This window comes from Trachemys scripta, chromosome 10 (assembly GCF_013100865.1).
Source record: "Trachemys scripta elegans isolate TJP31775 chromosome 10, CAS_Tse_1.0, whole genome shotgun sequence".
NCBI classification, from domain to species: domain Eukaryota; kingdom Metazoa; phylum Chordata; order Testudines; family Emydidae; genus Trachemys; species Trachemys scripta.
Genome location: NC_048307.1, coordinates 30,002,915 through 30,014,998, shown reverse-complemented (window position 1 = coordinate 30,014,998; position 12,084 = coordinate 30,002,915). Strand labels below are relative to the sequence as shown.

General features: G+C 49.6%; 1 protein-coding gene across 1 annotated transcript in view; it reads right to left on the bottom strand.

The window, feature by feature from the left end:
* PPL (periplakin) overlaps nt 1-11,700 on the bottom strand; it is a 56,684-nt gene extending 44,984 nt beyond the window's left edge. Inside the window, exon 1 of the mRNA XM_034782753.1 lies at nt 11,446-11,700. Coding sequence (XP_034638644.1) covers nt 11,446-11,507 — 62 coding nt within the window. The 5' untranslated portion in view covers nt 11,508-11,700. The remainder of the gene's footprint in view (nt 1-11,445) is intronic.
* Nucleotides 11,701-12,084: the final 384 nt, after the last annotated feature.

The window sequence follows — 12,084 nt, the reverse complement described above, 5'->3', positions numbered from 1 at the left end:
GTTTCTATCCAGCCTATGATCCCATCGACTCCTACGCATGTGAGGAACTCTTCGGTGAAATTAAAATCTAGCACTGAGGCTCCCCAGGCTTCAGAGCCGAGCTCCAGACTGAGCCGCAGTCTCTACCCAGCTTCTTTTAGCACTCGGAGTGAGACTTGCAAGCCCAACGCTGTCAACCCGGCTGCAGAGACTTGCTGTCGCTCACTGTACAGATGTACCCTTCGAGGCCCTGGCCAAGGGACCTTGGGCTGTATGGGTGCTGTGCATGAGAAGAGGCATTCCCTGCCTTAAAGAGCTATCTATCTGAATAGACAAGTCAGACAATGGAAGTACTATTGTTCCTATTTTACAGATGGGAAAGCAAAGCCCTGAGGAATCAACTAACTTGCCCAACATCAGCTAGCCTGGTGCAAAGTTGGAGTCCTAGCCCAGTGTCTTAATCACAAGACCATCTCTCCACTCTGGGTCTCACTGCAAATATAATAAAGGAGGGGTGGGGTTTAGGTATTTACTTGCCCCACTTTTGTATGAGGTGGGGAGGGGAGGAATATTTCCAAGGGAAGTAAGGGACCAAATCTTTTTCTTGTTCCCATCTAAAAGTTACTGAAGTAAAATACAACAGGTAAGAGCTAGCAGAGCACAGCAGCATCTTCCTTGGGAGGGACGCGCCCATGGATGACGGGGACTAAAGCGATAGCAAACTCCTGCATGTGGGTGTGAAGCTGGTGTCCAATGCATAGATAATTGTTGTTGTGTTTATGGAGAAAGGTGGCTAGGAGCCTGCGGGGAAGGACAAGGAGATGACAGCCAAGGAGTGGAAGGAATGATGCACCAGGAATGGTCAGGTGTTTGGACACACGGGGCCCGTGTGGGTTTCCACTAGCCATAGACAGGCATGGTGCTACATGTCTTGCTATGAGAGAGGAGTTTTTCAGCACCCGTGAATGGACACGCTCCATTGAGCCAGGGTGTCCAGTTCATCTTGTGCTCACCGAATGGGGGTTAGATAATCATGGCTGCTACTGCCCTTTCCATTGCGCTGCCCAATTAGTACGTCAAAGTGAAGGGAGTGACTCCGCCTGAGCAATAGCAACGTAGAGCAGATAAGGTTTGACACGCGGACTTGGTGACAGGGCGTCTTTCTTGTTTTGGGACGGATTCCCATCATGCAGCGTCCTCCACAGCCCAGGTGTGTTGTACCTGGACCTTCTTCCCCACAGGTGGGGGAGGCAGGCAGAACTAGCCACACTTTCAGTAACTTCAAATGGAGTATTGGTGCCCTTTTGGAAAGGGTCAGCTCTACATCCAATACTGGAACTTGAGCCATCCCATTGTGGCCTTGGCCATGGCTGGGACTAGTGCCAGAAGGCTCTGTGTTACTGTAACGCTCATCTGTCCAATACCAACAGCACCCGTTGCATTTGAGTTTCTTCATTATGGTTCCCGACACCCATTCGTTTAAGCAGCTCTCTTCCTAGCTGGCTATCCCTTAGCTCCCTCTTCTGCAATACCATTTCCACTTCCATGCTGAAGCCCCTGGTATTATGGGGCATGTAGTCTGATGCATGCGGTCCACACTACGCCACTTACAACTCCTTGGGGTCCTCCGCACTGTAGAAGCTGCAGCTTCAAATCGTGATTAGCCAGTGCACAGTGGGCTACTGACTTCACGTGTCTGATATCATCAGGCCTGATTCTCTTCTCACATTGGGGTAAATCGTGAGTCACTATCAATGGAACTAGTCAATGGAATTCTCCTGGCATAAAAGTAGCGTAAGTGAGAGCAGAATCAGCCCCTTTCTGGTGACTCTTTCAATACCTACAGTACCTGGGGGGTTTGCTACAGCTCTGCATGGTTTTATTATCTGAGCAGGTGAAAGGATTTCACTATGAAGACATCCAGGGTCTAATTCTCTGGCATAACCTCACTGAAGTCAATGCATTGGATTCATCCCATATCCACAAATTTAACACATCTGGCCTGACAGATGTTTCTGAGCAGGCTTCACTGTATCAGATAAAATCCTCTCTGTATAATGGGCTAAATTCTGCACTGACTTACGCCCCCCACAAACCCCGCTGGAGTCAATGGCCAGATTCTCCTCTCACGTGCACGTTTGATGCTGATGTAACCACTGATTTCATTGGAGTTACTCCTGACTTACACAGGCATGAGAGAGACATGACTCAGACCCCTTGATTTCAATGGGATTTGTACAGGATGTCAGTTGGTGCAGACTTGCACTCAAGATCTGTAGTGCTGACAATTTATCTCAATCCTGACTTCATTAACTGCCACGATCTTTTCCTTTCACGTGGAGGCTCCATCATCCTCATTCTCCATCCGTCTTCAGCAAGAGAAGATGTTTCCCAGTCCAAGGAGGCTGTTCACAAGTTTACAAAACAAATGTGGTGCCATTACCTTTAGTTCTCTGGTTGAGCTCTAAAGAGTTAAGTCAAAGGAACTGAACTGTGTTGAAAAATGAAGTGGGGAGTATTTGACATCCATGAGCGAGATCTTTTTTATCAATTGGAAGGACTTCCCGGGATCTTTTCCGTTGTCTTCAATGGGGAAGCACTCAAGGCCAAGGAGTTGCACTAGTGTAAGTGAGAGCAGAATCTAAATGTAACCCACTAGCCTGTGTGTGTGTGTGTGTGTGTGTGTGTGTACCCGGCCCTCTGAGTCTGAGCCACAGATGATACGTGTCTTTTCCCACCCCAGTTAAACAATCTGGCTTTTGAACTCAAGCTGTAAAAAGTGTAGAACTCCGTGGTGTCAGCCAAGCCAGAGGTTAGCACTCCAGAAGGCACTACCTTGCCAGTGGCTCGCTCTTCTGGCTAGTTGTTATCTGCAAGAAATACTCAGATGGGTACTGGCTTCTTTTTGAAATTGTGTTTAGCTATTTCTTACTTGTATTACAGTCATGCCTAGAAGCCTCAGTCAGTGGCCTCGTGCCTAGTCCATTGGACTGGGATGGAGGTTCTATTCCTAGCTCTGCCATTGGCCTGCTGGGTGACCTAGAGCAAGTTACCGTGACGCTCTGTGCCTCAGTTTCCCCATCTGTAAAATGGGGCTAATGATACTGACCTCCTTTTGTAAAGTGCTTTGAGATCCACTGATGAAAAACCCTATGTAAGAGGTAGGTGGTGGTGTCATTAAAATGAAAGTTGGGGCTCTATTGTGCTAGAGAATGTGCTATTATTTAACACTCAAACCCCTGCAGCCTGAAAGAAAGGGATGGGGCTAGGTTCTGATCTTATTTTTGCTGCTGTAAATGCAGAGTAGTGCCACTGGGCTCAGAAGAGTTACTCCACACTAACACTAGGGTAACTGAAATAGGAGTCGGGCCCAGAGCCTAACACAGGCCTGGGAGTCAGAAACTCCGAGATGCTGTTTTTTCATTCTCATAGTGACTCCCATTGTGTCCTTGAGCAAGTCACTTAACCTGTCCTCCCTTGGTTTCCTCATCTCTGTCATGGGGCTGATGATATTTCCCCACCTTGGAAGCATTCTGAGGATTAATTACTGCAGATGGTGTTTGTGAGTTGTTATCTCTATGTACTAAAACAGTGTTTGGTCCACATTCCAGCCTAATGACTGTAGCACTCCTCTAGGCAAGTAGAGACACTTGAAAGTCCAGCACCTGCTCAAAGCCAGTTCTCCAGAATGCTGTACAGACAGGGCCCTGTGTCTGAGGTGATTGTGTGGGCACATAATTCCCTTAGTTTTTCAGCTTGGGTAATTGATCAATAGAATCTAAGGTTTCATTAAAAAAAAAAAAAGTGTCCACCCTTTCTGGGTGGGAAGGTAACCTTCCAAGTGCAAAGCAATGCACTGGCATCTACCTGAGTCTAAAGACTGCCCAACACAATAGTTCTGAGTGAGGGGGTTGATGCTCCCATTCAGCCTGATGTGTCGTTAACTCTGAAACCTACAGCCACCCTGATTGAATTGGCCCTGTCAACACTGGTTCTCCACTTGTGAAGTAACTCCCTGCTCTCCATGTGTCAGTATATAATGCCTGCACCTATAACTTTCACTCTATGCATCTGAAGAAGTGAGGTTTTTACCCACGAAAGCTTATGCCCAAATAAATCTGTTAGTCTTTAAGGTGTCACCAGACTCCTTGTTGTTTTTGTAGATACAGACTAACACGGCTACCCCCTGATATCTGAAACCTAATGGTGACTGTTTAAATGTCAGTATCGTTCAGCAGGCTCATCAAGCTATTGCACTGAGTGGCAGGTATTGGGACGGGGTGCAGCAGGCAGCTAGCAGTTAGCTGCTCTCAAGATTTGCCAGGGAGGGGAATGAGGAATTCAGACCCCCCCATTTAAAGTCACCTCCACCCTCCCTAATGCTGAAAGCCTCAACTTCGTCCCAAGGGCCAAAATCTAATATGAAGTCCTTGCTGTCCTGAGTTCTGAAACTCCAACTATTCCCTGCCCTCTTTGCCAAAATTTCCAGCTCCCTCCACGACAGCTTGTCCCATACAGTTATGTCTCAGCACATCAACCATGGCACAGAGTAAAATGAATTAAATTCAAAAATAAAGGGCAAGGGATAGTACCTCAGCTGTGCAGGGCAGAGGAGGTGGAAGAGGGATGGGGGTGTGTAATTCAAGGGGTCTCTCCTTGCAGGCCAGTGTGCCAACACAGTACACAGGGCCTTTCATAAAGATAAGATCCAGTGGGCAAAAGGTTTGATCCAATGCCCAGTGTAGTCAATGGGAGTCTTTCTAATAACGTCAGTGAATATTGGATTGGACTCTATATCCTGTCTTCTGTTACATGCGTGCAATGCCATTGATTTCAATAGGTCTGCACCCAGGCAGCAGAGCAGGATTTAGCCTAGTGAGCGTAAGCAGCCCAGTTCTGGTTTCCCTTCATTTTTTTACCATGAGAAACTCTGCTTTGAGCAACAAACGGTTCATGTGTCCACATCACATCAGCATTGCACACAGGCGGCCTAAATCAGGCCTCGTTTATACAGAGCTCACCTACAGCGTGCCGGCCGGGCAGGCGAAGTGCTGTGCAGAGAGACGTGTGGAACAATGAACAATTACTCCAACCCACTTCATTCCGGAACTTAGTGCAATTTAAAATTGTGACCAGCCCGAGAGGCCAGAGCAGGGCTGGGGCACGCCGGTAAAGCAGCGGGAGGAAGCCAGCGCTATGGAGACCCTTGTTATAGCTGTTTATTGGATCTGGTAGAGCCAGAGCCTGGCATAACTTCACTGGCCCGCTGCTGATTTACAGCAGCCGAGGATCTGGACTGGCGTCTCTAGGCCCACCAGTCGAGCACTAAACTTCACTTAACCAAACAGCAATCACTGTCTTTGGAGTGACCCAGTGCCGTACTGCCCCTCGCACCATCACTAGTTTGGTTAAAATCATGAGATTTTAAACAGCTCGGAGTTCCTTTTATTTGGCTTCTGAGCCTCCAGGGCACGGTTCAAGCATGCCTCTTCACCCCTTGAAGGCTAGACACTTACAGTGGGGCCCCGGGCCCTGACAAGGACTCCTAAGCCCTTCCGTAATACCAATAATAATTGTTATATCAAAGCTGCGATTCCTGTGTCATCACTTGACTCCACGAGCTGCGGTTCTTAGGTGGAAAACCCCCCACATCATGAGACTGGTGCTAAAACCCTGCGAGTTGGCACGATACGTCTGCGCTTCATCCACAGAGCCAGGGCAGTTTAGCCTCGCCCAGCCTTCCCTCTGCTGCGTGTGTCTGTCCAAAGTATTCCCAGCAGGAGATCCAGCATCCCGCTTTCTGGGTCCAGGCCCTCCTCTCCCCATTGACATCCAGCAGAGGTGAGGATGCCCAGCAGACCACAGGAGGCAGCTCTCCTGATCAGGCCCGATATACACCTACACCGAATACTTAAGGGGCCAAGTTTGCAGGGTCAAATGTCTCCATTTTCAGTGCCTGGGTAACGTCCATGATGAGCGTAGAGGGCCGTCTTGTTTTGGATTGCCTGAATTCTAAGTTAGCGTGTGTGTGTGTGTGTGTGTGTGTGTGTGTGTGTGTGTGTGTGTGTGTGTGTGTGTGTGTGTGTGTGTATATATATATCTTTCAAGCCCCATTTGGGAGGAGATGCTGTTTGACAGTGGGAGAGACCACCAAAGCTGACCCCAAACATCCATAGGTATTTTTGGCTCCCCCTGCAAAGCCCTGCTGCCCTACTAGTGTTCCCAGGGGGAAGTGCAAGCCAAAAGGAGCTGGTGCTGGTGGAGGTTAATTCCCAGGAAGGGTTCAGAGATGGCTCATGGATAGGGTAACCAGATGTCCTGTTTTTAAAGGGACAGTCCCGTTTTGGGAGATGTTTTTTTTATATTGGTGCTTATTATCCCCCACCCCCGTCCCGTTTCTTCACAGTTGCTATCTGGTAACCCTACTCATGGAGGCACTCCCAGCTGGCGGTTAATTGTGCAGCTGAGCCTATTTAAGTGTAACACTTTAAAGGAAAAGAGTGCTACTCTCCTATGAGAATAATGTAAGGGCTGCTGATCATAGGGCAGAAAGGGCTGGCGTGACCTAGGAGCTCCTCTGGATTGGGTTGCACCCCTTGGCTTTCCTCTTTGCAGCACTGCCTGGAATGAATGTTCAGCTAGAGACTTTTACCAAGGGGTTGCCAGTTCAGGTTAAACCAGAGTCCCTGCATTACACCCCATCTGAAGAGAGGGTAATTTGGGTTCAAACCTGAGCCTCTTAACCCCTGTCATTCCCCACCCAATCCCCCTGGCCTTGCAGAGGGATAATAGCTAGCTATTGATAATGTCTTTAACGCCCAGTATTGGTGCTAACTGGGTCAGAGCTTTTCTCTCGTTCGTAGGAGACACTTCTGTATCTCATCGTCTCTGCAACTTGCTCATGGGCTGAAGAGAGACTGAATCCTTGGTTTTCCTTTACCGAAGGAAGATCTCTTTTGTGAAGCAGCAATGAGTGAGTGAGCTGGGTGAGTTCAGTGGGTAGCAGTTAGATACAAGCTACAGGCCTGGGCAAGTAGCTCAACGATCAAAATCTAAACCTGGGCAAAAGGCAGAGTGCCCTGCCAGGTAGTGTGAGTGGGTAATGGTGAGCCAGGAGATGGGGGTGTAACGGAACCAGGGGTAAAACAAGAACCAATCAGAATCTTCCCCTACAACTTGAACTGAATTTTCAAAAGTTTGAAAAAGTTTAATTTAGCTTCCACCCGCCTCCCCCTCCCCCAAAAATCATTTTCCTGGCTCTTCACTTTATAGCTTTGATCTAGCTCAGCATATCAGAAGCCTCAAAATACAGCAAGACAGCCCGTTTCTCCCCAACTTCCTGGCTGATTAGGAGTACCAAAAACACTGATTCTCATAAGACAACGTCATCCTCTGTTGATTTCCAGGCCAGGTTTGCCTACCCAAGAGGTCTGGCTAGTTTGGAGAAGCTGCCACACAAGAGTCAAACTTCTCTGCTTTGCTGAATCAATTGTAAGTTCTGAACCTTCTGTAAACCATCCATCCCTAGTTTTAGTTTGCAAGCTCAGATTGTGTTTGGAGGCTGGAGAAAGTCCAGGTTTCCTTCTCCTTGCTACAATGAATCATTCAGCCTTCACAGCAGCCTAACCTTGGCTCTTGGGAATTTTAGCATCGTTTCCATTGTGCATGGAGAAACTGGAACTCTATTTAACCCTGTTCCTCCTCAGCCTTCTACAGCTTTAACACATTTGCTTGTTTATAATCTGAGAGATAAAAAATGGGGAAAAATCCCAAAGCCATTATGCAGGCAAAATTGGCCTTGAAGTCCATGGATTCTGAAGGAGTAAAGATACCTTAGGATCTAGCCTTTATCATATTTTGTCCTTGGCAAGAGAACTTAACTTGCTGCATGCTGACCCCATTACGAGCTAAAAGAAGAGGTACTTTGTCAAGTGTAGGGTTAATTGCAATAGAAAGGGAAAAAATATCACCTTGCTTCCCTCAACCACGGAAGCAGCAATCAACCTAGGAAAACTCAAGAGGAATTTAATGGCCACTGTTGGTCAGCTCACTGACTGTGACTGAGTTCTACTATCGTGCCATCCCTCTAAACAACACTGTCTTTCCATTTAAGTCCATCTCCTGTCCCTCAGGCAGGTCGTCTTTTCCCTTATAGATCCACTCTGCCTAGCCCTGCTGTCCAACAAGCTCTTTCTTGGTGTACTCAATACATTACATGAGCAGTATCTTCCCCTCTGAGGTTGCATAATATATTCAGGAGAAAAATAAAATCACCAGAGAGAGGTTGTATTTAATTTGCAGTTCCAGAGCTGCATCACTTCCCCTGCTAATATCTCTGCTGCTGGGTGTCACTTAAGGACCTCTTATCAAAACAGTGGCTTCCTTTCTGAGTGCAATTTCCACACACATTTCTCTACCCCCAGTTCAGCTATCAGTGCAAATCTGGTTCTTTCCACCTCTAATTACCTGCCCGTGGAGGCAAATCAGGATAAGTAGAGGTGCAAGTACTCTGATTTGCACCTGCAGTTCATTTTTGCTGGTGTAAACTCCCCCCAAAGGCCCTTTGGAAATGTTAACCCCTAGCACCCCATTCGCTTGCTTGGCTCAGTCTTGATTCCTTTTTTCATCTGGATATTCTAACTTAGCACCTGGCTAGCTGTGGCCTTCTGGCTTGCCAGGCCTGTGGGAGCACGGCGTAACTCAAGCTGCCAAGAGGGTGTTTTTCAGCTGGTTCCTTCCTTCTCATTTTGAAGTGGGTGTGTTTGAGTTAATGAAGAAGACCGAATATAACACAAACACAGAGGGCCTTTCCAAGTCTCCACCCTAGATGCCTCTCCATAACCGAGCCTTTAAAAAAGAAACCAACTCACACAGATGACAGGCTTGTTGGATCTCACCAGGGTTCTATCAAAGGCACGTGTCAGGGAAATCTTTAACAATTCCAAGAAGAGCAACACAACAGAAGAGTTTCCATTCAACTTTGCAGAGGAATCGGGCCAACTTCTCTTTCAGTTTTCTCTGGGGGTTTGTTAGGAGTGATCAGGAATGACATCCTCCATTAGCATGGAAATTCTGAGTGTGCCCAGGGATGCAGGAGGTGGGGGAGATAAGAGGTTCCTCTGAGTTCCTGAAGGAGCTCCAGATTAGAGGGAGGGTGTATGGAGAAAAGAGAGAGATCATTGTTAGCAAAGGGGGGGATGCTGGGGGAGAAGGTCCTGGAGCTGGGAGCAGAGGGTGGAGCTGATTGTGGAGTGGAGGGTGGCAAGGATCCTACACCAGGGAATATTAGAAGGTGGTGGGGATCCTAGTTGGGGACGGAGTGGAATAATAGAGTGGAGGCGGGGTTGGGTCCTGGCAGATGTAATTCACCTGTTGCCCCCAAATCAACATTCCCAAAGAGGCTTGCCCCACAGCCGTGGGCCTGATTATCACAGAGGATGGGACAAACTCTGTAACTGCTGGGGATCATGGCACAAGGGCTGAGTAACTCAAAAAAGGACTGAGAGGGGGATAGATTAGCTAACAAGACCTCATGGAGGAAAGAGCCTGGGATACAAACCAAGCAAGCTGCTCTGTAATGGGGTGGCAGGTGCTTTGTGCCATCTATTCTCATGGATAAACTGTTTCCACCACTATCTGGATGGCTGACGATGGGTGTCAGCAACAGGTTGGCTCTTTACCCTAGACAGAGCTTTGCTCTCCAAGGGTACATTTGCCTGCCCACTGTAGAGACTGGATAATCCATCCACGGGCCTGTTTACCACAGGGTTTCAGTATGTACTAACAGACACAGTTCATTGCTAATAGGTGCTTCTAGCCCAGGACGTGGGCCCGTCCTGCCCGGCCCCAAAGCTCCTGGCCCAGGAGGCTTGCCCCCGGCCCCTCCTCCGCTGTTCCCCCTCACCCGCAGCCTCAGTTCGGTCGCTCCGCCACTGGCGCAATGCTCTGGGTGGTGGGGCTGTGAGCTCCTGGGGCAGCGCAGTTGCAGAGCCCGGCCTGACCGGGTGCTCTGCTGCGTGGTGGCGGCGGCGGCGGAAACAGCGTGGCCTGGCTCCAGCCAGGCAGCACGGCTGTAGCGCCACCAGCCACCAGTGCTCCAGGCAGCGCGGGAAGGGGGCAGGGAGCAGGGGGGTTGGATAGAGGGCAGGGGAGTTTGGGGTGGTGGTCAGGGGGAGGGGGTGTGGATAGGGGTCGGGGCGGTCGGGGGGAAACAGAGGGTTGAATGGGGGCAGGGGTTCCAGGGGGGCAGTCAGGAAGGAGGGGTTGTTGGATTGGGTGGTGGGGGGCAGTTGGGGGCAGGGGTTCCGGGGGAAGTCAGGGGACAGGGAGAAGGGGTGGTTGGATGGGGAAGGGGTCCCGGGAGGGCTGTCAGGAATTAGAGGAGGGGTTGGATGGGGTGGCGGGGGTCTGGGGGCAGTCAGGGGACAGGGATCGGGGGTGTGTGTGGATGGGACAGGGGTCCCAGAGGGGCCATCAGGGAACAGGGGGGGGTGGGTGGGGGAGGGGGGCCGGGGGGGGGGGCAGATAGGAGGTTGGGGCCGGGCCACAAACCCCTCCCTAACTGGCCCTCCATACAATTTACAAAACCCGATGAGGCCCTCGGGCCAAAAAGTTTGCCCACCCCTGTTCTAGCCAGACTCTCTGCCAAGGGATTAGGGCCTCATCCTGTGAAGTGCAGAACACCTTCAGCTCCTATTGAAACCAATGGGTGTTTGAGGGCAGTCAGCCCCTCACAGGATCGAACCCTTTAAACTTCCCCATGGGGGCCACCGAACATTTGCAGCATTTGCCCTGGTAGCACTGTGCAGCGTTCTAATAGCCCGGCCTCTGGATTTCCCTTGCCCGCTGGCCAGAGCTGGCACAGCGCCCAGTGGGTGTCTCCTTTTGGCACCGGTCCCCTGTGCATAGAATATATTACTTCTTGTTTATCAAATCAGCGTGGGTTGATGTTTTAAGCTGGACACATCGAGACATGTTCTTCTGCCTTGGAATTGGCCCTTTCAAGGAGACGTAAATAAGGTGCATGGCAGCATTGCGGGAAGGAAGGGGAGACACGGAGGTATGGCCACACCCTGGAGAGATTAAATTCTGGAATGTGCCGACAATCCCAACGAGCACTATTTTGAAAAGCAGGGAAGCCAAAGGAAACAGCAGCACCAGTTCTACTGTCCTAACACTGTGCATCCCCAGAAAAGCTGCATGCAAAGTAATGCTCTCTCGGCTGTGCGTCTGTGGTCTTTGCACCTCTCAGATGCCCTGCCAGCACCTGCTGGCCAGGCTCTTGCTCTGAAGCCTGGCTACAGATCAGCTTGGTTCTACTCTCTCCAAGGATCACGTAGGAATTGCTAATTGTTACCTTTCCACTTTATAATCTGCATCTGCCCAGCTCAAGGAGAGCCTGACTTCTACAGGCTGCAATGGCTGGCAATGCCAGTAGCCTAGTATGAAGGAACACAGAGTACTCACCTCTTCTTCTGTGCCGAGGGGCTGTATTTCCCTTTGTTTCTTTTCCTGAAGAGAGAGTTCATCGTGATTTCCCTGGTGCTAGCAGCTGCCTCAGTGCAAAATGCTGGCTGCCAGCTCCTTCCCCAGCTGGCTAAAGGAGGTTGCTGCTAGATCCTTCAGGTACAGTGCACTTTTTGGGAAGGAAGGAACAGGGAAACTTGCAGCTGCCTCCAGTCCTGCTCTGTCACTACTCCAGGGGTGAGTTCTCCCACTAAACTGGGTAGGGCTCTCCCAGAGAAGGTGGTGCTTACCTACCACACATGTCACTGACACAGGCGGAGCTACATGCAATTCCCCAGTCTGCTTTTGCCTGGAGCAGAGCAGAGGTTACTAAACGTGATGATGAGCAATATAAATCTCTGCGTGTGTGTGTGAGTGAAGGTCAGGGCTTACTACAGCCACTAGCAGGAATTAAGCATTCCAGTCTATTGCCATCCTGTTGTTAACAGAGGCAGGGAATGACTATAGATCAAGCCCCCAGAATGTGCCTCCCAAAACAAGTGGAGATTAGAGCTGTGTAACTGATAATTTTTCAGTTCCCTGGCAATTCTGAAAAATTTGGAAAATGGGCTTTGTTTGCCAGAAGCTGGGAATGGGCAA